This window comes from Parasteatoda tepidariorum, chromosome 5 (genome assembly GCF_982258835.1).
Source record: "Parasteatoda tepidariorum strain Cologne lab strain chromosome 5, Ptep-v5.0, whole genome shotgun sequence".
Classification (NCBI taxonomy): Eukaryota; Metazoa; Arthropoda; class Arachnida; order Araneae; family Theridiidae; genus Parasteatoda; species Parasteatoda tepidariorum.
In genome coordinates, this window is record NC_141759.1 from 49,410,381 (window position 1) to 49,433,312 (window position 22,932).

Here is a 22,932-nt window from a genome sequence, read left to right on the forward strand (position 1 = left end):
CTATACCCAATAAAGAAATTAAAATATTTTCATTATATTTCAGTTAAAACTGGTTGCGAGGATAATGGAGGGAAAGAGGTGTGTCAAAAGAAAGGAGATTTCTTTATTTGCAATAATGAAAAAAAAGATGCTTCCAAATACACGTGCGACTGCATTCCTGGGTACAAAAAAGACAAAGAAAAATGCATTGGTAAATATATGCGTTTCTTATAGATTTAAATATTTGCAGTTTTGGGTAAAAATAGATACTTTGCAAATACCGGAATGGAAAAAAAAGTGTTTACATCTATACCCTATACAGAAATTAAAATATTTTCATTATATTTCAGTTAAAGCTGGTTGCGAGGATTATGGAGGGAAAGAGGTGTGTCGAAAGAAAGGAGATTTCTTTACTTGCAATAATGAAAAACTAAATGCTTCCAAATACACATGCGACTGCATTCCTGGATACAAAAAAGACAAAGAAAGATGTATTGGTAAATATATGCGTATCTTAACTATTTCAATATTTTCAGTTTTATTTAAAAATTGATACTTTGCAAAGACAGGAATGAAAAAATAAGTCAATTCAAATTTCAAAAAAAAAAAAACTTTTTATATCTATACCCTATGAAGAAATTACAATATTTTTATTATATTTCAGTCAAAACTGGTTGCGAGGATAATGGAGGGAAAGAAGTGTGTCAAAAAAAAGGAGATTTCTTTACTTGCAATAATGAAAAAATAAATGCCTCCAAATACACGTGCGACTGCATTCCTGGGTACAAAAAAGACAAAGAAAAATGCATTGGTAAATATATGCATATCTTAACGATTTCAATATTTTCAGTTTTAGGTAAAAATAGATTATTTGCCAATACAGGAATGAAAAAAGAAGTCTATTCAAATTTCTGATAAAGCTGTTTATATCTATACCCAATAAAGAAATTAAAATATTTTCATTATATTTCAGTTAAAACTGGTTGCGAGGATAATGGAGGGAAAGAGGTGTGTCAAAAGAAAGGAGATTTCTTTATTTGCAATAATGAAAAAAAAGATGCTTCCAAATACACGTGCGACTGCATTCCTGGGTACAAAAAAGACAAAGAAAAATGCATTGGTAAATATATGCGTTTCTTATAGATTTAAATATTTGCAGTTTTGGGTAAAAATAGATACTTTGCAAATACCGGAATGGAAAAAAAAGTGTTTACATCTATACCCTATACAGAAATTAAAATATTTTCATTATATTTCAGTTAAAGCTGGTTGCGAGGATTATGGAGGGAAAGAGGTGTGTCGAAAGAAAGGAGATTTCTTTACTTGCAATAATGAAAAACTAAATGCTTCCAAATACACATGCGACTGCATTCCTGGATACAAAAAAGACAAAGAAAGATGTATTGGTAAATATATGCGTATCTTAACTATTTCAATATTTTCAGTTTTATTTAAAAATTGATACTTTGCAAAGACAGGAATGAAAAAATAAGTCAATTCAAATTTCAAAAAAAAAAAAAAACTTTTTATATCTATACCCTATGAAGAAATTACAATATTTTTATTATATTTCAGTCAAAACTGGTTGCGAGGATAATGGAGGGAAAGAAGTGTGTCAAAAAAAAGGAGATTTCTTTACTTGCAATAATGAAAAAATAAATGCCTCCAAATACACGTGCGACTGCATTCCTGGGTACAAAAAAGGCAAAGAAAAATGCATTGGTAAATATATGCGTTTCTTATAGATTTCAATATTTGCAGTTTTGGGTAAAAATAATTACTTTGCAAATACCGGAATGAAAAAAACAGTCGATTCAAATTTCAAAAAAAAAAAAACTGTTTACATCTATACCCTATACAGAAATTAAAATATTTTCATTTTATTTCAGTTAAAACTGGTTGCGAGGATTATGGAGGGAAAGAGGTATGTCAAAAGAAAGGAGATTTCTTTACTTGCAATAATGAAAAAATAAATGCTTCCAAATACACATGCGACTGCATTCCTGGATACAAAAAAGACAAAGAAAGATGTATTGGTAAATATATGCGTATCTTAACTATTTCAATATTTTCAGTTTTATTTAAAAATTGATACTTTGCAAAGACAGGAATGAAAAAATAAGTCAATTCAAATTTAAAAAAAAAAAAACTGTTTATATCTATACCCTATGAAGAAATTAAAATATTTTTATTATATTTCAGTCAAAACTGGTTGCGAGGATAATGGAGGGAAAGAAGTGTGTCAAAAAAAAGGAGATTTCTTTACTTGCAATAATGAAAAAATAAATGCTTCCAAATACACATGCGACTGCTTTCCTGGGTACAAAAAAGACAAAGAAAAATGCCTTGGTAAATATATGCGTTTCTTATTGATTTCAATATTTGCAGTTTTGGGTAAAAATAGATACTTTGCAAATACCGGAATGAAAAAAAAAGTCGATTCAAATTTCAAAACAAAAACTGTTTACATCTATACCCTATACAGAAATTAAAATATTTTCATTATATTTCAGTTAAAGCTGGTTCTTCTTCTTCTTCTTCTTCTTGCTTGAGCTTGTCAGATATGTGGCACCTCTGCACATGTTGCATTTTGTACCATACTCCAAGCCCAATTTTTCCTAGTTCCATTGTCTCGGGTCGCCTACTTTATTAATATAGTCTGACTGTCCCTTAATGGAATTAAGGTGAAGCTCTTTAGGATATGGATTGCCTAAGGTAGTGAGGCGCGTAAGGGCAAGGGCATCACATTCGTATAGGATGTGATGTGCTGATTCTACCGCTTCACGGCATTTCCGACATATTGGTTCTTGTTCGAAAAGTCCCAATCTATGTAGATGTTTCCTGAAATGATAATGCCCAGTGATGAAGCCTACAATTGTTTGAATCTTCAATCTTGGGAGCCTAAGAATTTCAGAAGCAATTTTTGCAGAAGGGCTGCTGATCATGCTTTTAGCATGTTTTTGTCCAGGAGAATTGCGCCAAACTTTGTTCATCTCCTGTTTTTCCCATTTTAGGACGGCCTTCTTTGTAGTCTTCATATTGATTCCACAGAAGGGTTCCGTTCCTATTGGATTGAAAGAGGATCCCTGTTTTGCCAGTTCATCAGCTCTTTCATTACCATCAATTCCCATATGCCCTGGTACCCAAATAAGAATGATTTTATTCCTTTTTGCCAGTTCTATTAGGAGATTCTTGCATTCCAGAACAATTTTTGATTTTACTTGAAATGAGTAAAGAGCCATCAAGGCTGCTTGACTGTCGCTGAAAATAAGAATCCGCTTACCATGGTAGCCTTTCTTAATATTTATCTGCAGACAGTTTACAATAGCAAGTACCTCCACCTGAAAGACAGTAGCATACTCCCCAAGACCTTCAAAAAGGTTGAATCTTGGTGACAAGCCACAGACATCCAGTCCTGAGAGGTTACCTTTCTTTGATCCATCGGTATACCAGATTAGATCATCATTTTTTGTATTGATCGTGTTGTTATCCCATTCTTCTCTGGTAGGAAAAACTACTTCAAATGGTCTTTCAAACACGTACTTTCTCTCCATGCAGTCAGAAGGCATAAGGAGAGTTGGATGGTAAATTTTCTTAGTAATACTGGTATGACCTCCAGAAGAGGGCTTGTCATACCATTGATATTGCAATTTCATTCTATATGCAGTCATTCTGGCAGAGCTGCACATGAAGATATCTAAAGGAGTCAGGTCCAGAATTGCCTCAAGTGCTCTGGTAGGGGCCGTGGACATTGCACCTGTGATACACAAGCAGGCCAGTCTTTGCAGACTTCCCAGCTTATCCTTCACAGTTTTCTGTTCCACTTTACACCACCATATCACTGAAGCATATGTGAAAGCAGGCCTGACAATTGCTGTGTACATCCAAAACATCATTTTTGGTTGTAATCCCCAGTTTTTACCAAGCATGCGTCTGCACATCATTATGCATTTTTTTGCTTGATTGATTTTGTAATCAACATGTTTATTCCAGGTGAGTTTTTGGTCAAGAATTAAGCCTAAAAATTTCACCTCAGAGGCAAGATTGATTTCAACGTTAAAAAGTTTTGGGATAAAAAAGCCTTCCCTTTTTATTTTACGAGTGAATGGTACTAGATTGGTCTTCTGTGGATTTATGTCCAGATTCCTCTCCCTGCACCATTTGCTTACATAACTTAGAGCGTTTTGCATAAGTTGGCAAGTTATGTGAAAATCTTTGCCAAGGATGAGTATGACAATGTCATCAGCATATCCCTGGGTATAGTAGCCTGTATTATTTAGATGTTTGATTAGGCTATTTTCAACCAGATTCCAAAGTAATGGTGATAGTACACCTCCTTGTGGACAGCCTCTGGTTGTTTTCTTTTCTAATGTCTCGTTGAAGATATTCATTTGAATGGCTCTATCCATAAGTAGGGACTTAATCCATAAACATAAAGTTTGGTCTATCCCTGTTTCCCTTAAAGCATTAAGGATGGATGGGTGAGAGGTATTATCAAAAGCACCCTGAATATCTAGGAAGGTGGCCAATGCAATTTCCTTTCTCTCCAGGGTGTCTTCAATCTTAGATACTAGCTTGTGTAAGGCTGTCTCTGTAGATTTACCAGGTTGGTAGGCAAACTGTAGATTATGCAAGGGGTTATTGCTACCCAGGTAATCCCTAATATGCCTATCAATAATTTTCTCCATAATTTTAAGAAAGAATGAAGATAAGCTAATTGGTCTGAAAGACTTAGCCTGGTCATAGTTACTTTTGCCAGGTTTAGGAATGTAAACAATCCTGGTCTTTTGCCATAGCTTTGGAATATGTCCCAGTGCCAGACTGGCTCTTTAAATTCTGGTTAACACAGGGATGATAGGATCTCCTGCCTTTTGGATCATTACAGGAATGATTCCATCAGGTCCAGGGCTTTTAAGTGGTTTGAAGGTGGAGATAGCCCACCTGACATTGTTTTGATTGATAACGTTCTTAGCATAGGTCCATTGATTTCTTTGTATTCTTTTTACAGATCCAATGAAATGCTGTCCTTCATTGCTATCCATATCAATGGCTCCTGGAAAGTGAGTTTTGGCCATAACTTCCATTATCTCTTTTCCAGTGGTAGCAAAGTTGCCATCCTCATCCTTTAAGGTGCCAACCATTATGGGTTCATCCCTTCTAAGGATTCTCTGGAGTCTAGCTCCTTCAGAGATAGAATTTACCTCTTCACAGAACTTTCTCCAGGATTCTTGTTTGCTTTTCCTGACATTTTTGTTATAGTTGGTGAGGGCTCTTTTATAGTTGTCCCACTCACCATGTTTCTTTGCTTTATTAAAGAGTTTTCTAACATTTGCCCTTTCAGTTTCCAAGGAGTTGTTCCACCAAGGACATTGGGGCTTTGCTCTTTTGGTACGTATTGGGCAATTTTCATTGTATGAACCTAGAATTTCGTTCTGCAGAGTTTCTGCTGCAATTTCTAGATCATAATTATCTCTAATATAATTTTCTCCCAGTTGAGTCAGTCCCATGATATCGTCTTGGAATTTCTTCCAATTTGTTCTCATGGGGTCTCTGAAGCAGCGGTCAATATTTATATTGGAGTTTATTTCAAAATGGATGTTTTGATGGTCGGAACCTGATGGTCTCCCATCTACTTTCCATTTCGTGATATTTTTACTAATAGCCGGTGTTGCTATAGTAATGTCAATTACTTCAGAACGATTAGAAGTTATAAAGGTAGGGTCATTGCCTTTGTTCAAAATATCTAAATTGTAATTAAGAATAAATTCTAAAAGACACTCACCTCTTTTATTTGTGTCTGTGCTGCCCCATACAGTATGGTGAGCATTGCAGTCCAGCCCTAAGACTACCTGCAAGCTGTTTTCTGCACAAAACTGCAGGAGTTTGTGCAGTGTTTGATCAGATGGAGCCTTCTCTTCATAGGGTAGGTAGACTGAGCAAAAAACAATTTCTCGGTCTCTTCCCTCTATGTTGAGTCTGACTTTCACTGCTGTTAAATCCCTATGAATAAAATCTGTTAGAGGTAGAACCTTAATATCTTTATCTATTAGGATACATGTTCTAGATTCACTATTAAGATTATAAATGAGCTTACCTTTTGTTCCTTTGAGGCCACTGATTTTTCCCCTGACGAGCCAAGGTTCTTGGATCAGGGCCAGGTGAAAATCCTCATCAAGAAATTTCTTGGTGAGGTTTGTGGTGTCACTTCTACTGTGGTGGATGTTGGCTTGAAGAACCTTCACCCCCATCGTTTTTGGAAGGTTTGTCTAGGACTTTGGCTTGAACTTGGTGAAGTCCGATATAAAATTTATATCCCCTTTTGCCAAGTGTAGCCGCGTCCAGTTCAGGCACGCTAAGGACGATGGTCTGTCCTGATGGTTCATTCTTCCGATGAAGTATGTTCCATTCGGTTGGAGTAAGCCCACCATTTTGTGCCTCAATCTTTCTCAGAACCTCTTTGGACTCCAGTTTACTACAGACTTTCGGCAGTTTAGCAATGATCTTAGTAGTTCTGACAAGTTTCCTTGCCTCTCCTACCAAGAGAGTTTGCTCCTGCCATGGGTTTATCTCAACTACAATCTGTTCCAGCCACTTAGAGCTCCCCAGATCTGCACAATTGATGATAAGTGCCCCATTTTCTAGTCTGCAAGAAAGAAAAGTGGGGACAAAACCCTCTTCATTTCTAGAAATTTTTTCAGTTATCAAGAACTCAAGGTCTAGGGCCTGTTCTTCGGATAAGCGCTCAAGAAGATGTCCTTCAAGAATCACAGCCATTTTAACTGCGGTTAGAGCTTCCTTAAAGGTTATACCTTCAGGTCCTTCTTTCCTGGCAGCCTTTGGGGCTACATCTTGTTCAATCCTTTGGCTTTGTCTTTTCTCGCCTCTCTGCTTTGGTTTGGGTTTTTCTACCCAGGTACCTTCAGCCATCTTCTTTTCTCGGGCAAGTTTCTTTTTCTGTGCACCAGATAGTCTTTTTTTTAAGTTTGATCCCATCCATGGAGGCAGTCATGCTATTAATAGCTTCCTGCCCCACTTGAAATGTTGATTGGGTAGAGGTCATTTCTACCTCTCTTGATGAAGGGTTCATTTTATCTCCTTCAGTTGGTTTTTCCCTAGTTTCCTTTTCTTTTGCAGAAAGGTCTACTTTGGGATTTTCACCTGCAAATGCAGTAATTTGAGTTGTATTTTTGTCATTTTCAGCCATAAATTACTTCAAATAAAAAGCTCAGGTAAAGAAAGTCAGCCCAGCATTGCCTGAGTTACTGGGTAAGGCAATTACTCTAGATGTTCGCCAGTCAAACTAGAGGCTCCGTTAAGACACTATAACCGCAGTGCCATTCACCCAAGGCACGGGTCGCGTAACACCTGGGTTACGGGAGTTGGTTCGCGACCTCCTATTTGTTATTCAGACGCTATCCTGTCAGTGCTACAGGACATTCGGCTATCCACCACCTGCCGTCGCGCCTGGTAGCCGCTCAAGCCCCAGGGTACAAAAAAGACAAAGAAAAGAAAAGCTTTCCTGGGTACAAAAAAGACAAAGAAAAATGCATTGGTAAATATATGCGTTTCTTATAGATTTCAATATTTGCAGTTTTGGGTAAAAATAGATACTTTGCAAATACCGGAATGAAAAAAAATGTCGATTCAAATTTCAAAAAAAAAAAAAACTGTTTACATCTATACCCTATACAGAAATTAAAATATTTTCATTATATTTCAGTTAAAACTGGTTGCGAGGATTATGGAGGGAAAGAGGTGTGTCAAAAGAAAGGAGATTTTTTTACTTGCAATAATGAGAAAATAAATGCCTCCAAATACACGTGCGACTGCATTCCTGGATACAAAAAAGACAAAGAAAAATGCATTGGTAAATATACGTGTTTCTTGACGATAGCAATATTTTTAGTCTTAGGAAAAAAACTTACTTCGTAAATACAGGAATGAAAAAAAAATGTCTTATCAAATTTCCTGACAAAACTTGCTTACAACTAATTTCCTTGTCGCAATAGAAATATTTTTCTTTTATTTCAGTTAAAACTGGTTGCGAGGATTATGGAGGGAAAGAGGCGTGTCAAAAGAAAGGAGATTTCTTTACTTGCAATAATGAAAAAATAAATGCCTCCAAATACACGTGTGCCTGCCTTCCTGGGTACAAAATAGACAAAGAAAAATGCATTGGTAAATATATGTCTTTCTTAACGATAGCAATATTTTTAGATTTAGGAAAAATACTTAATTTGTAAGTACAGGAAGAAAAAAAAATGTCTCATCATGTTTCCAGAAGAAAACTCGTTCACAACAAATTTCCTTGTCGCAATTGAAATATTTTTTTTATATTTCAGTTAAAACTGGTTGCGAGGATTATGGAGGAAAAGAGGTGTGTCAAAAGAAAGGAGACTTGTTTACCTGCAATAATGACAAAATAAATGCCTCCAAATACTTGTGCGACTGCGTTCCTGGTTACAAAATAGACAAAGAAAAATGCGTCGGTAAATATATGTATTTTTTATCCATAGCAATATTTTTAGTCTTAAGGAAAAGAAATCATATTTCCTGAAAAAAAGCTTTTTTACAACTGTTTTAGGAGAAATACTTAATTTGTAAGTACAGGAAGGAAAAAAAATGTCTCATCATGTTTCCAGAAGAAAACTCGTTCACAACAAATTTCCTTGTCGCAATTTAAATATTTATTTTTACATTTCAGGCAAAACTGGTTGCGAAGACCATGGAGGGAAAGATCATTGTTAAAAGAAAGGGAACTTCTTTACTTGCTATAATGACGTACTAGATGCGTCCAAATACTCGTGCGACTGCCTTCCTGGGTATAAAATAGACAAAGAAAAATGCATTGGTGAATATTTGCATTTCTAAACGATATCATTATATTTAGTGTGAATTAAAAGGAGTTACTTTGCAAATACAGGAGTGTAAAAAAGGAGTTAATATGTTGCTTATTGAGGACAATATACCTCTATTAGTAAGGACATTGTACCATCTTACTTTAAAGACGAAAAGAACGAAGGGATCGAAGAACGAAGTTAGGTACCTGAATGAAATATCAAACCGAAAGAGGGAAGAGCGAAATCATCCACTGTCAACCCTGAAAATGCCGTTTGGACTGGCCACGGGGAGAATAGTTTGCACTGGCCCTCTAATCTTCACGTATTATACCCGTCTGAAGCAGGCGCAGGCTATCTCCACAACATAGCAGCCAGAGAGTAGAAGTACATAAGGAAATAAGGTGTTAATTCAAACGATATATCATTTCAGGTTAAACCACATTATCATATATCATCTAAAAAGCATGATAATTTACATGATATATCATTTCAGGTTAAACCACATTATCACATATCCGCTAAAAAGCATGATAATTTACATGATATATCATTTCAGGTTAAACCACATTATCATATATCCGCTAAAAAGCATGATAATTTACATGATATATCATTTCAGGTTAAACCACATTATCATGTATTCGAGCTAAAAAGCATGATAATTTACATGATATATCATTTCAGGTTAAACCACATTATCATGTATTCGAGCTAAAAAGCATGATGATTAGCATGATATATTATTTCAGGTTGAACCACATTATCATATATTCGAGCTAAAAAGCATGATAATTTGTTTCAATTTAGCAATCCATTTAAATATAGCAAATTCGGGCGATATTACTATCCGCATTCCAAGTCTTATATCTGTTCAATAATTTCCCTTATTTATTTTTTGCTTGCCTTAATTGTTACTAGTTAATGTTTTCAAATACTATGAAAAGATCGTGTTTTAATAATTTATTTTTTAATAACTATTCGGATATTTTCGCTCAAATTTTGTATATTTCCATATAAACTGACATCCATGAAACTGATGTAAAAGGTGTAAACCTAAGTTTTTCTATTTTTTCGAATTTTATTAAATAAAATAATAAATATTAACTAAAAACTATTTTTTTGCATGGAATTAATTTTAGATAAACGAAGTTTTCAATTGTGTGCCGAATCTTTTCAATTCATTGGACCGCTCTTTTGACCAAACTGTTGGAACTATATTTCCAAGAATATAGTTCCAAGATTTTGGGGGTTATGATCCAAGAATATATCCTCGATATTTTGGGGGTCATAAATCTGAATCAAAATTTTAATTGGAACTAAATCAACCGCTACCTAAAATGACTGCTGCTCCACTTATTTAACTTTTTTAGTTGTGCATTGTACATCCTTAAAATATTCAAAAAACTACAATGATTGTAACATAGCAAACATTTTATTTGAATTGTTTTATGCGTAATACCGATTCTTAAATTGATTTTGGAACGACTGGGTTTAGAAAAGAAAAGCATTTTGCAGTTTCGCATATATAAGCTCTAACGTGGGGATTGGATAATGAAGAAACAGTTTTTATATTTCCCTGAGCTTGGAGGTGAGTGTTTCCGTTTTATTGTAAGCAATCACACCCACCTCTTTTCATAGAGGATCGGAAACATTTTCTTTAGAAAAATGTTGAGCGAATATAAGCAATTTCTGTATTATTATTATTTTTAGGAAAATTAATGGTAATATATCTGAAATACGGAGAAAAACCAGAGTTATCAGGATTTGAATACAGTCAAATAGAAACTTTATTTTCATCATGGAAATTTTATTGAATGTTCCTTTGTTATTATTTAAGAAATATTAAGACAGTTTTAAGTGATGTTTGGAGTTGTAAGGCATAATTTAAGCACCTTTTTAATCCGCATCCTAAATTCGCTAAAGTCATACTAAACATTTATAAAATAATTACTTTTGTAGCACATCCCAGATAAATTGAAAATCGATGGTTGTAAAATAGTTGTGAAACTGGATCCATAAATAATCACAATAGTATATAAATAAACCTATTAACTGGGACAAGTTTGGTGCTCAAAGAATGAGTGGGAATTTTATTGTCACTCGAAAGGAATACAGTTCAAAAAGGCTTTTGTTTAAAAAAAGCAATAGTGGGGACGATTTTGATGGTCTAACTAAACAGTTCGTTATGTAAATCATATAGTGATAGAAATTTTTGAAAGGAAATAAATTGTGTATCAAATAAATTTTTTTAATTGTTTGGTTTAATGGTGATAAGTAGAATCATAAACTTGTTTTAGGAGATAAATGTTTTGATATTTTTTTCTAATGAATGAAGCTTACTTAACAAAACTATAACAAAAAGTTATCGGGGATATAAAACAACAAAACATAATGAGCACATTATTATTGGACAATTGCATCAGCTTATTGTATATTTAAAATCTTTTTACGAAGATGCTTCTTAGAAAAATGTGTTTTCAATCTCGCCTAAGAATATTCTTCATTAACTTCAATAGTTCAAATGAAGAGATAAGAAACTCACCAACTAAAAATCTTAAATGGGTCATTAAACCTATGCGACAGCCCTAAATTTCGTGCGAATGATTTTAGATAGCAAGGGGGCTCTGCTCTCATTCCCTTGCTTTTCTCAAATTTATTTTATTTTAATGGCATTTATTTTATTTTTCCCTAATTCATTTTATTTCTCTAACTTATATTATTTTATTGTTAATAGAATAATTTACAAAAAATGTTATTTTAAATAATTAACTTTAGAAAATGAATTTATGATATGAGCTGATCCATCTATAATCCAGGGAGCTCTGAGTTTTATTCCGTATCGCTTGCCAATACCTGGAGCTATTTATGCAGTTCATTTCATTTTGCTTTGCTTGCTCTTTTCTCCTTGAACTTGTTTAGATCTTTAGATTTTATACTTTAATGTATTTTAAACTTTATATTAATTAGATTAGAGACTAAGTCATCTGCTCGTTATATCGTTTATAGATCCTCGAAATAATATAAATTCTTTTGTCTCATTATAAAAAAAAAATTGCTTGTGATAATTTTAAAACTTAAATTTGTCTTAAGAGACGAATTATTCACCTAGTTCACATATATTTGCATTAAACTTCGTAGAGACAAATTTCTTTCAATTACTCTATTAAAAGATGGGAGTTAATGGGTTAATCTTTATTTTCCTACTTTTTTTAAACTGTTCTTGTTGATCACTGCAGTAGACGTAAACGAGAAGAATAACAGATTTGTACATGCCAACTTGCATGGTCGTTGAGAGAGATTTTACTCAGAGGTAGAGAGAAAAAAATTAAAGTAAGAAGAGTTTTATTAAAATTAAACAAATCGTATATATACAGTGCACTCCCGATTATCCGGGATAATCCCCGGCACAGGTCGCACCGACAACCGAAAAACACGGATAATCCGAAAACTACTTTTATTATAGAAAAAAACAATATCAATACAAAAAATATAAAAATTACTGACACTTGCATGCTGCATAACATGAAACTAGGAATTTTCTTTGAAAAAAATGCGTAATGAGCCATATATTGTCACATATTTTATGAACTGCATTAATGTCACCGTAATCAAATACTCCCATATAATTTAATAAAGTTTCTACAGAGCAGCAGAATGAGAAATTGTATTTCCCTCATTTACTACATCTTCTGCATCAGTTACTATCATCATTATTTGATTCAACAACATAACGATGCCTTCATCTGTCAAATACTGGAAGCCAGGCTCACATGCATCACTTTGAAACCAATCTTCTAAATTTTCTTCATCAAGAATTTCGAAACCTTTGATTTCTTTTGCTTGTTCAAGAATACTATTATCATATTCTTCTTGAATATCTGAAGATTGTTCAACAAGAGATATGATCTTTCTCCACGATCGTGATAACGTAGGCGATTTTACCTTTGACCATGCTGCTGACATTCCATATACTGCAATCCAATAGCGAATATTGCTTCCAAAAATTGGGTAGTGTTATAACTTCATGAATCAAAATTTTTTAATCTTGAAAATGCTTCTATTTAAATTTTCTGTTGACTCCGGAATGGACACGGATAATCCGCACACCAGATAATCCACGCACGGATAATCGAGAGTATACTGTATATATATATATATATATATATATATATATATATATATATATATATATATATATATATATATATATACAGTAGAGTTCCGATTATCCGAGCCCCGGTTATCAGAGTTTCCGCCCTAACCGAGCTATGAAATATTTCAAGGATTTTTTTTGTTCTAGTTTATTTTTAAAAAAACCGCTGAAAAATAAATCTGAATTTTATCTTCCAAACACTCAGAAAAACAAAATCCAACAACTTGGTCTGATGAAATTATCGTTAATATCGCCAATAATGATCATGAATCTAGCGAAGATGATCAAGACAGTGATTATTAAAATCAACATATAAAAATCTCTCATACAGATGGACTAAAAGCTATCGAATGTACTATTGAATATATAGAACAACAAAAAGAGACGACACCAGCCTCCCTGTTATCCCTCAAAGAGGCGAAACATTACTACAGAAAAGCGCCAAAGTTACGTTGAACGAAAAACGATTAAGGAATTTTTTTAAGTAAAAACTATTTAATTCTCGTAAAGTATGGTCTTTAAATGTTTTTAAGTAAGCTTTTTAATTATAATATGAATTGTATGTGGTATACTCGTATACATTTTGTATTTCTTAAATATATTACATTTATACCTTCTCTTTTTCTTTCCGTTTTTATACTCTTCGCTTTAACCGAGTTTTTCAGTTATCCGAGTTTGTTGCGGCCCCCATTAACTCGGATAATCGGGACTCTACTGTATATATATATATATATAAATAAGCATATAAAACTATTACTGCCTAACCAATATATAATGGTTTTTTTAATATCACCTTTCAATATCAATAACAATTAAACAAAAATGTTGCTACTATTAAGAAATAATTTTTTTAATGACGGTGCGCAGTTGGAAGCTATGAAAATATATTTCACTAGATTAATTCGCTCACCGACCCCATGATTTCTAGCAAACATTTTTGTTAAACAATCCCTCCAAATTAAAAACTATTTAATAAATAGACCCCGAAATTTTAAATAAATTCTAACTGAATGAAATTCCCTCAGTTTAAGTTCCTAATTTTATTCTTAGAAAATTTGAATCCAACCATTTTGTGTATTACTATAGCAATTTTATCTATATAAATATTGTTACAGTAAAATCCAGTGAAAAGTTTATCGCCTAAGAGATTACGTAGAAATAGTGCTGAAAATAAAGCCCTTACATTGCTTTACTATTTTAAATAGCTAATTTAGGTAGAATATTTTAAATGCAAACGTTAATTTGACACATCTTTACTTAACATATATTGCCAAATAAAATATAACTTATTTACCAATTAATAATTTTAAATCGATAACTAATGTTTGTCAAAGAATATTGCGTAATAAGGTATAATCGTGAGATTACTTTAATAAAAGAACATCATTTTTAGTTTTAAGCCTACAATTTTGAATCCTTATACCTTTCGAATCCTAACTGAAAATAACTTCTATAAATTCATATATTAAATATCTTTATGATCTTGAACTGAATTAAAAATATCTTTAAATAACAGTTTAAAAAATACAGATCTAACTTTTATGAACTTTAAACTGGGGACTGAATAATATATTTTTTAGAGATTTTACTATATGGTATTGTTAAAATATGGATTTTACTATAGGTTATGAGGTCCATAAAAATGCAACGAATGCAGTGAAAAACAGTTGAACCATTATTTTTTATGTTATGAAAATTAAAATTAACACAAATATATTGTATTTGTTCATGAGTAGAATCTTTCATTCAAAAATTGAACCGTATTTTGTCACTTTTATGCGCATTTTTATTTGTTTTGATTTGTTAAAACAAGAAATTGCAATTGTATATATTAAAATGTCTATGCAGAAAAGTGGTGTTTTTCACTCAATAATAAATTGTATACAGTTTCTTAATTTTTCAGCTCAAACTGGTTGCGAAGACGACGGAGGAAACAAAGAATGTCAGGAGAAAGGAGAATTCTTTACATGCATTAATGACGAACAAGATGTATCGAAATACAAATGCGAGTGCCAACCTGGTTATAAAATTAAGAACAGGAAATGTGTTGGTAAAATATCATTTATGGTTATCAGAGAATTTTCTTTTTCTTTTAATCGAAACAGTGGTTTTTATGAAACTTACAATGATCTTTATCAATACAGAAAAGTGGTGTTTTTCACCCAATAATATCTTATATACAGTTTCTTAATTTTTCAGCTCTAACCGGTTGCGAAGACAACGGAGGAAACAAAGAATGTCAGGAGAAAGGAGAATTCTTTACATGCATTAATGACGAACAAGATGTATCGAAATACAGATGCGAGTGCCAACCTGGTTATAAAGTTAAGAAGAGGAAATGTGTCGGTAAAATATCATTTATAGTTATCAGAGAATTTTCTTTTTCTTTTAATCGAAACAGTGGTTTTTATGAAACTTACAATGATCTTTATCAATACAGAAAAGTGGTGTTTTTCACCCAATAATATCTTATATACAGTTTCTTAATTTTTCAGCTCTAACCGGTTGCGAAGACAACGGAGGAAACAAAGAATGTCAGGAGAAAGGAGAATTCTTTACATGCATTAATGACGAACAAGATGTATCGAAATACAGATGCGAGTGCCAACCTGGTTATAAAGTTAAGAAGAGGAAATGTGTCGGTAAAATATCATTTATAGTTATCAGAGAATTTTCTTTTTCTTTTAATCGAAACAGTAGTTTTTATGAAACTTACAATGATCCTTAACAATACAGAAAAGTGGTGTTTTTCACACAATAATATCTTATATACAGTTTCTTAATTTGCAGCTCTAACTGGCTGCGAAGACAACGGTGGAAACAAAGAATGTCAGGAGAAAGGAGAATTCTTTACATGCATTAATGACGAACAAGATGTATCGAAATACAGATGCGAGTGCCAACCTGGTTACAAAATTAAGAACAGGAAATGCGTCGGTAAAATCATTTATGGCTTTTTGTAAATTTTCTTTTTATTTTAATCGAAACAATCTGGTCAAGTCTGTTTGGTCTAGCTGGGCTCTTGAAGCCAATAATGGCCCTTTTCTTATTCATCCTGTTATGAGAACATAATCAAAAACAATAGACAGATTACATAAAATGCAACAAATAATGGCACATGCTAAGGTGGAGAAAAAAGAATGGCACTTTGCCATGGTAATAAGTAACAAATAATTGAATGTATAGAAAAGTACAAGACATATTTACAAGTAGGGAAACAATAATTACAAGAAGGAAAAAAAATTTCAAAAAATGGGAAGACTTAACAAATATTCATTATGAATAACGTTAAGATCATGAAAAACTTCATTAACAAAAATGTGTTCCTCTGTTAAAGTAGAGACCGAACCGTCCTGGTTATTACCACTTGTGTCGGGTTGCTCTCTACACTAAGAATTACTCGGACGAAACAGTAGTTTTTATGAAACTTATAATGATCCTTATCAATACAGAAAAGTGGTGTTTTTCTCTCAATATCCTGTATACCGTTTTTTAATTTTTCAGCTCTCAAAACCTTTCATGGTTAACCGGAAACTGGTGCTAAACTGTCTTTATATTCCTATTTTCTATTTACAGAAAAATTGCTAAATTATTTGGTTAAAGTTTCAATATCGAGGAATGTAGAAGTTATGAAATGGTCATATGTATGCAGTGTTCCCAAAGATAATAAAATCCAGGCAATAAATAAGTTCATTGTAATACTTTTTTAAATTTTTTTTTATTACGTGATGTTTCAGTCTTCTCTTTCTGCCAAGTGCCTCAAAAGGTTTTCCTTTCAGTAAAGTTCATCTTCGAATAGTTTGCGATATCCAATGTCTACACTTTTTTAACTTTTTTTTGACAGGTATTCTAAAAATGGAACACATTGTATTGTAAAAAATAACCAGACTAATACGTAAATCAACAGAAAGCTTATCTCAGGCTTAAATCGCTGGAAAACTTAAGCAATCCGCAAACTACTAAACCGCAAGCACTCCGCAAACTATCCTAACAACAGCGAAACTACTTTTAACATTATTTATTACTTATTATTCATCTTTTTTTTTTACCATTTGAATGTCTGCCTGAATCAACTTAAGTCTACTTAAGAAATTGTTCTACGCCGAAAATAACATGAAGTTTAACTTTTTACTGAAAAATTCTTCCTTCATTTATGGTAGAAAGTTTTGGATTGTTGGAATATAAAAAATGTAAAATATTTGTTATTATATTTCATTTTAAGTTCATAATTGCTTATTCGTAATTTTTTCAGCTTATTTGTCGTCTTCAACAGTAAGTGTTAGTTCAGATCCCACTTCGACAAGAACAATAAGTAATTGTAAGTATATAATCTTATTTAATAACATTAATATCCGAATTTCTTAAAAAAATATTTTATTTTAAACAATTTAGTTTGCTTAAATACTTATAACAGAAAAAACGCAATTACCAAATTTTATTTACTTAAAAACCTCTACTATCCGAAGTTCTCAATTTAGAAAGATCCTGATTCGTTTCTAACATTTTTTGTTTTTATTTCCTTTCCTTTGTAATGATGTGTTACCATGATGCATCCCGAACACAGAAATGTATTTTTTATTTACATTCCGTAAGTTACATTCCGTCATTTTTTATTTCTATTTCCTTTCCTTTGTAATGATGTGTTACCATGATGCATCCCGAACACAGAAATGTATTTTTATTTACATAGTTACATTCTGTCATTTTTTATTTTTATTTCCTTTCCTTTGTAATGATGTGTTACCATGATGCATCCCGAACACAGAAATGTATTTTTATTTACATTCCGTAAGATGCAATACTATGAGTATTATATCATACTGTAAGTTCATCTCTGAGTACATAATACTATGAGAATTCATTTGTTTACTATGTTGTCATGGATTTCGCCGGTGCACATAAGTAGACCTGCATGCTCTTGATTTTTTTTATTTTTTTATTTTTTTATATAACCGTCATTGAACAGCAGACCCGTATTCTGGGTTTACGACCACTAATGTTCAACTCTGTAGGTTTGTAATTTTGAACCCAACCCAGAAGACAAGGGAGCTTTTGAAGCAGGTATTGAGAGAAATTTGCTTTCGTGGAGGACTTTTTGATGGAACTAATCCGCAATTGCTTTACACAGAAAAGAAAAGTGCGAAAACCTCCCATGATTAACCTGACACCAAGGGGACTCTGAACCATGATCCGTCTGCCACTGAGGATATTTTACGTCAGCACTGTGGTAGGTGCAATTCAAATGCGATATTCGTATCAACCAGCCATCGCTTGGATTTGAACCCGGTTCACTTCATTGGAAAGGGTACGTTCTATCCCCTGCACCATCACGGCTCACATGTTCTTGATTGTATTTATTCTTAAATATTAAATAAATATAGATTCAAAAAATTTCCTACCGATCCTACTAAGTCGAAAGAAAAATGATATATTTTCAGTATAATTAAATTCTGAAATATTTAAAATTACTTAAGTTTTCGTGCACCTAGATTTGGTGCCATTTTCTTAAATTACTTTTATTTATTTGAAATTCTACCCAAATAAATTATATGTTCTAGTTCTGTTAAAATTCTCTGGAAGCTTAAACATCCACAGTGAGAATAAATCTAAAATGTTTTATTAAAGCGTGTTTTTAGAAGCTAGGAAGGCATGGTTCAACCATGCAGACCGAGAAAATTCAGATTTTAAAGAATGACTAAGACAAAATACAAAATTTGTACAAAACAAACTTATATTTTCCAATCATGACTAGGTTCTGAAATTGCAGTTTATAAATGTATTAAAAGTGATTTATACCACAAACTTCAGTGTTATAGCTCTTTGTACGACACAAAAATCGTTACAATAGTTTATCCATATTTATTCATACTGTATTAATATATATTAGCTAATAAAATGTTTTTTTTTATAGCATCGACGACAGAAATATCAACAACAGAAGTTCAAAGTAGGTTTGTTACTGTCATTAAATCAGTCTCATTGAAATTATTTTATTTATTCTTCTTAGTATTATTTTCTCGTTTGTCTTTTCTTTTCTTATTATCTATTTAAACTTATTTATTAAATTTATAAGTTTTTGATTTTTTTTAATTTTAAAAAAATTATGTTTTAGTTTCAGCATAGTTCCTACCTTTTTATGGCACGTTTTGATATCTTAATCATTTTTTATTCCTTTTTATTTACTCGAAAATCAATTTTTGAACTAATATGATTCTCAATTCTTGTTACAATATACATTTTCTTAAGCTCTAAATTGCTTACACTTTAATCATTAAATTTTTTTAATGACTTCAATGTTAAGAACATTAAGACTCACTAATCTTAAATATCGTAAAAGTCTTAGCCGATATTGAAGCATTTCTAGTTGAACCGTTTTAAGATTTAAGTTTATTTTTTAACAAGGCTTGGTTTAATGTATTTTAGTTTATTTTGAATGGACATGTCGCTCCGTTTTATACCTTATGTAAGTTGCGAAATATTTTTACCTGTAGTAAAAACATAGTATAATATTATTTATTATCTTTAATTCATATTTTTCTTTAATATTTTTAGGAAAAATATGTGATTGTGGTAACAATTCCTATTCATGTCAATGGAATGAGAAAGGTGCACAACATTGCAGCTGCTTTCCAGGTTATGCTCAGTTAGAGAATATTTGTTCAGGTGATTATAGTTTACTGTTAACTTGTTTTGGCTTGTGACGAGAAAAATAATTTTTGATTTACAAATATTAAAAAAAGAGTGATCATGAACTTTTAGCAAATTAGAGGTGTTGATAAAAACAAGTTGCATGTGTATGTATACTTTAAAAAGTTTGCTGTCTATAGTTATAGAAGATACTGGACACGAATTAATCAAATCTAACTGATGAAACTCCTAGCACACATAACATACTTCTTCCATGGATTTAATTTTAGAATCTGATACAAGACCTTTTCGCCATTGAAGGGTTCACTAGATCATGATTCCCATACCAAAGAAGAAAGAATTTGTTTCGAAATAATAAAGCTACCAAACAAGCAGCCAAATTGGAATTATCAACATTGTTAGAAATTTTGTTCTAAATTACGGTAAAAAAATCTGAAGCAGTCAACCCATCCAATTAACCTTAAAGTTTACGGTAAAGAGCTTTTTCTTCACTTTTACGGTTTTTAAAACCCTTTACTACTAGTGCGGTTAAAAAACCATACATATAGAACTCTAAGTTTTTTTTAACCACTTACAACTAGTAAGACTTCAAAACCTTAAAAAAGAAATTTAATTAGATATGGGAGAAAGTTCAACAGATTCATAGTGCTGCCATCTATACATGAGTATCGTGTTGTAATAGCCGAGGATCACAAATCAGAGAGTGATCAACACTGGAAACTCTTGATTTGTTACGATGAACGGAGTAAATATTGTGGTGTCAAACCTGAGATTCGAACTCCAGTTCTGTCAGTTATGAGATTAACAGAATAACATTCTCGTCTGTAATAGATACTCATCTACTAGGAACTAAGTGTCTTCATTAGGTGGGTCTAGTTGGTGCAAGAAAACTCTAATTATTTAACCGTATTAGATAAAGCAATTAATAAACATCTTTTCTCACAGTTAGCAGTTTGAATACCATGTTATTTTTGTTTATTTGACTGTTTTTTTAGGATTCTGACTGTATATTTATTTGTTAATATCCAATTGCTCCAATTTTTCAAGGACGGTATGCTTTAGGAAGCAGGGGCTATGAATAACGCAGCTGGTTTTCTAAAATCGAATCAATTTAATACGTTATGAAGACTTTTTTTGTTATTGCACAAATATTATTACCTACAATCTAGTTTAGATAGCTAAATATATAAAATATTTTAAATATAATGATTTGATGCAATGATTTGAGATTGATAAATCTTTAAATGTGAAAAATGATCAAATTTAGTCCTTTTCTTTTATATTGTGAGAAGGAAAATTATATTTCCCCCGTAGAATATAATTATTTAATGTAATGCATTTTTTTAATATAATTTTTAATATCATTATTTTAAAATATCGTTATTTAATCTCATTATATTTCCACACCTGGAATATCCTTACACACACCTTTACTCTTTATCCATACATTACCATTTTAATATTACTTGCGCATAAATTTGGCGTTGTACAGCCGACCCAATTTTGAGTGTACGAATACCAATGTTCGCAACTCCATAATTTTCTATTTTGTACCCAATCCAGAAGAAAAGGGAACTACTGGATTGGGAAAAACTTACCATCGCTGAGGAATTTTTGATGGGACTATGCCGGAATTGCGTTACATGGAGAGAAAAACCAGAAAAACCTCCCACGGTTAGGCAGACGGAAAGGAGACTCTAACCCATGATGCGTTAACTATTGAGGATATTTTATACCAGCATTGTAGTTTGTGCGAACCTGGTGGGTAATTCGTATCGACCGGCATTTGCTGGCATTCGAACCCGGACAACCTCATCGATAGCTGAACCCTGTTATTCCCTGAGCCACCATGGACCTCTAGAAAGGTATTGTAACAACTCCCTTCATAAATAGATCATCGTAGAGCAATCTCCAACCAGCCAGCGTTCACTTACGCATGCGTTGTGTAGATCTAGTTAAAAGGAAGAGGTTAACTTAATGAAACGGGTGCAAAATGTCTCAAAACATTTCTAACAAAATACTTATGCATTTAAATTTTTTTTTCAGAATGTCACTGTGGCAGAAACACGGCGTCTTGTTTCTTTGACAGAAGCGAACGAAATATTTGCATTTGTCGTGATGGATTTGCTCAAAGAAATGGAACTTGCTCAAGTAAAGGAAAATAAGTACTGTAGATAATGAATTAAGAAGATAAAAAAATAGATATTTACAGTAACATTTTTGGTATTATAAAGACCATTCACCTATCACAATGCTTTTAGTAAGGATATATTTTATAAGATAAGGAAAAAAGTCAATGCCATTTTCAAGAGTAGAACTGTTAACATAAATAATATAAATTATTTTTATTTAATACAGCTTTAAGCAATTTAGAACAATCATATGGTGTGAAAAATTGCATTTGAGTTTCTAAATAAAATATGTTTCAGTCGAAATAAGCAATTTTTTATGAGCACTTAAATATAGCTATGTGATGTAAATTTGAAATCGTACAATCAGAAACTAAGAAACATTTCAGGGAAAGTTTTATTTAGTGGTTTTGCTGTCACTTCAATTCGTTTTGAAAATCTCTCCTATCCTTGTCAACAGAGGACAGAGGACACCACTATAAAAACAAAATTTTCTTGTAGAAATTGTATTTTGCAGCCAACTATAAAAAAAGTGATAGCATAGGTTTGGTACTGGTAACCCGCATAATTTTAACTGAAACACTGATATCCAAGTGAACGATTAAGCTTTAGTAAGAAAAATGAACTCTGATCTAATTAATATGAAAAAGAATTAAAAACTCAGTTATTATATCATTCATAATTTATTGAATTTTAATTATTAATAAAAATGATTAATTTGCAGTTTTAAAAAAAGTCACTTTCTAAAAAAGAAATAAATAGACAATTTTTTGAAAAAAATTATTAAACAAATTTTTAAATTACTACTTATAAAAATGGCAGTTGCCGTTAGAACGTTTCTTGTATGTGAAATTTAAAAAAGCAAAGCTATTTTTGATTCCGAACATAAAATAAAAATAAAACAAATAAAACTTTGTAACTGAAAACTATATAAATGAAAACTATGTTCTCCTCTGTTACCTATTCTCAAAAGTATTTGAATAAGAAATAAATTACCAGAAGCAGCAAAAAACTTAAGCTTAAGTCAAATTTATTATTTATTCTGTAATCACTAAAATTACTTTTTGTTAATATAGTGAATTATATAAGGAAAGAAAGCTAAATAAATGGTTTGTAATAAAAGGAACAAAAAGGTAAAAAGGGAAAGACTATTACTCAAGCTAAATTTCGAAATATTTTGCAT

General features: G+C 32.1%; 1 protein-coding gene across 1 annotated transcript in view; it reads left to right on the top strand.

Annotated features, from left to right (window-relative positions):
* Nucleotides 1-22,932, top strand: part of LOC107438888 (uncharacterized) — a 137,526-nt gene that overhangs the window by 42,502 nt on the left and 72,092 nt on the right. Inside the window, exons 18-32 of the mRNA XM_087163864.1 lie at nt 44-190; nt 330-476; nt 644-790; nt 953-1,099; nt 1,239-1,385; nt 1,555-1,701; nt 1,869-2,015; nt 2,182-2,328; nt 7,700-7,846; nt 8,011-8,157; nt 8,322-8,468; nt 14,876-15,022; nt 15,172-15,318; nt 15,468-15,614; nt 15,763-15,909. Of these exons, the coding sequence (XP_087019990.1) occupies nt 44-190; nt 330-476; nt 644-790; nt 953-1,099; nt 1,239-1,385; nt 1,555-1,701; nt 1,869-2,015; nt 2,182-2,328; nt 7,700-7,846; nt 8,011-8,157; nt 8,322-8,468; nt 14,876-15,022; nt 15,172-15,318; nt 15,468-15,614; nt 15,763-15,909 (2,205 nt within the window). The remainder of the gene's footprint in view (nt 1-43; nt 191-329; nt 477-643; nt 791-952; nt 1,100-1,238; nt 1,386-1,554; nt 1,702-1,868; nt 2,016-2,181; nt 2,329-7,699; nt 7,847-8,010; nt 8,158-8,321; nt 8,469-14,875; nt 15,023-15,171; nt 15,319-15,467; nt 15,615-15,762; nt 15,910-22,932) is intronic.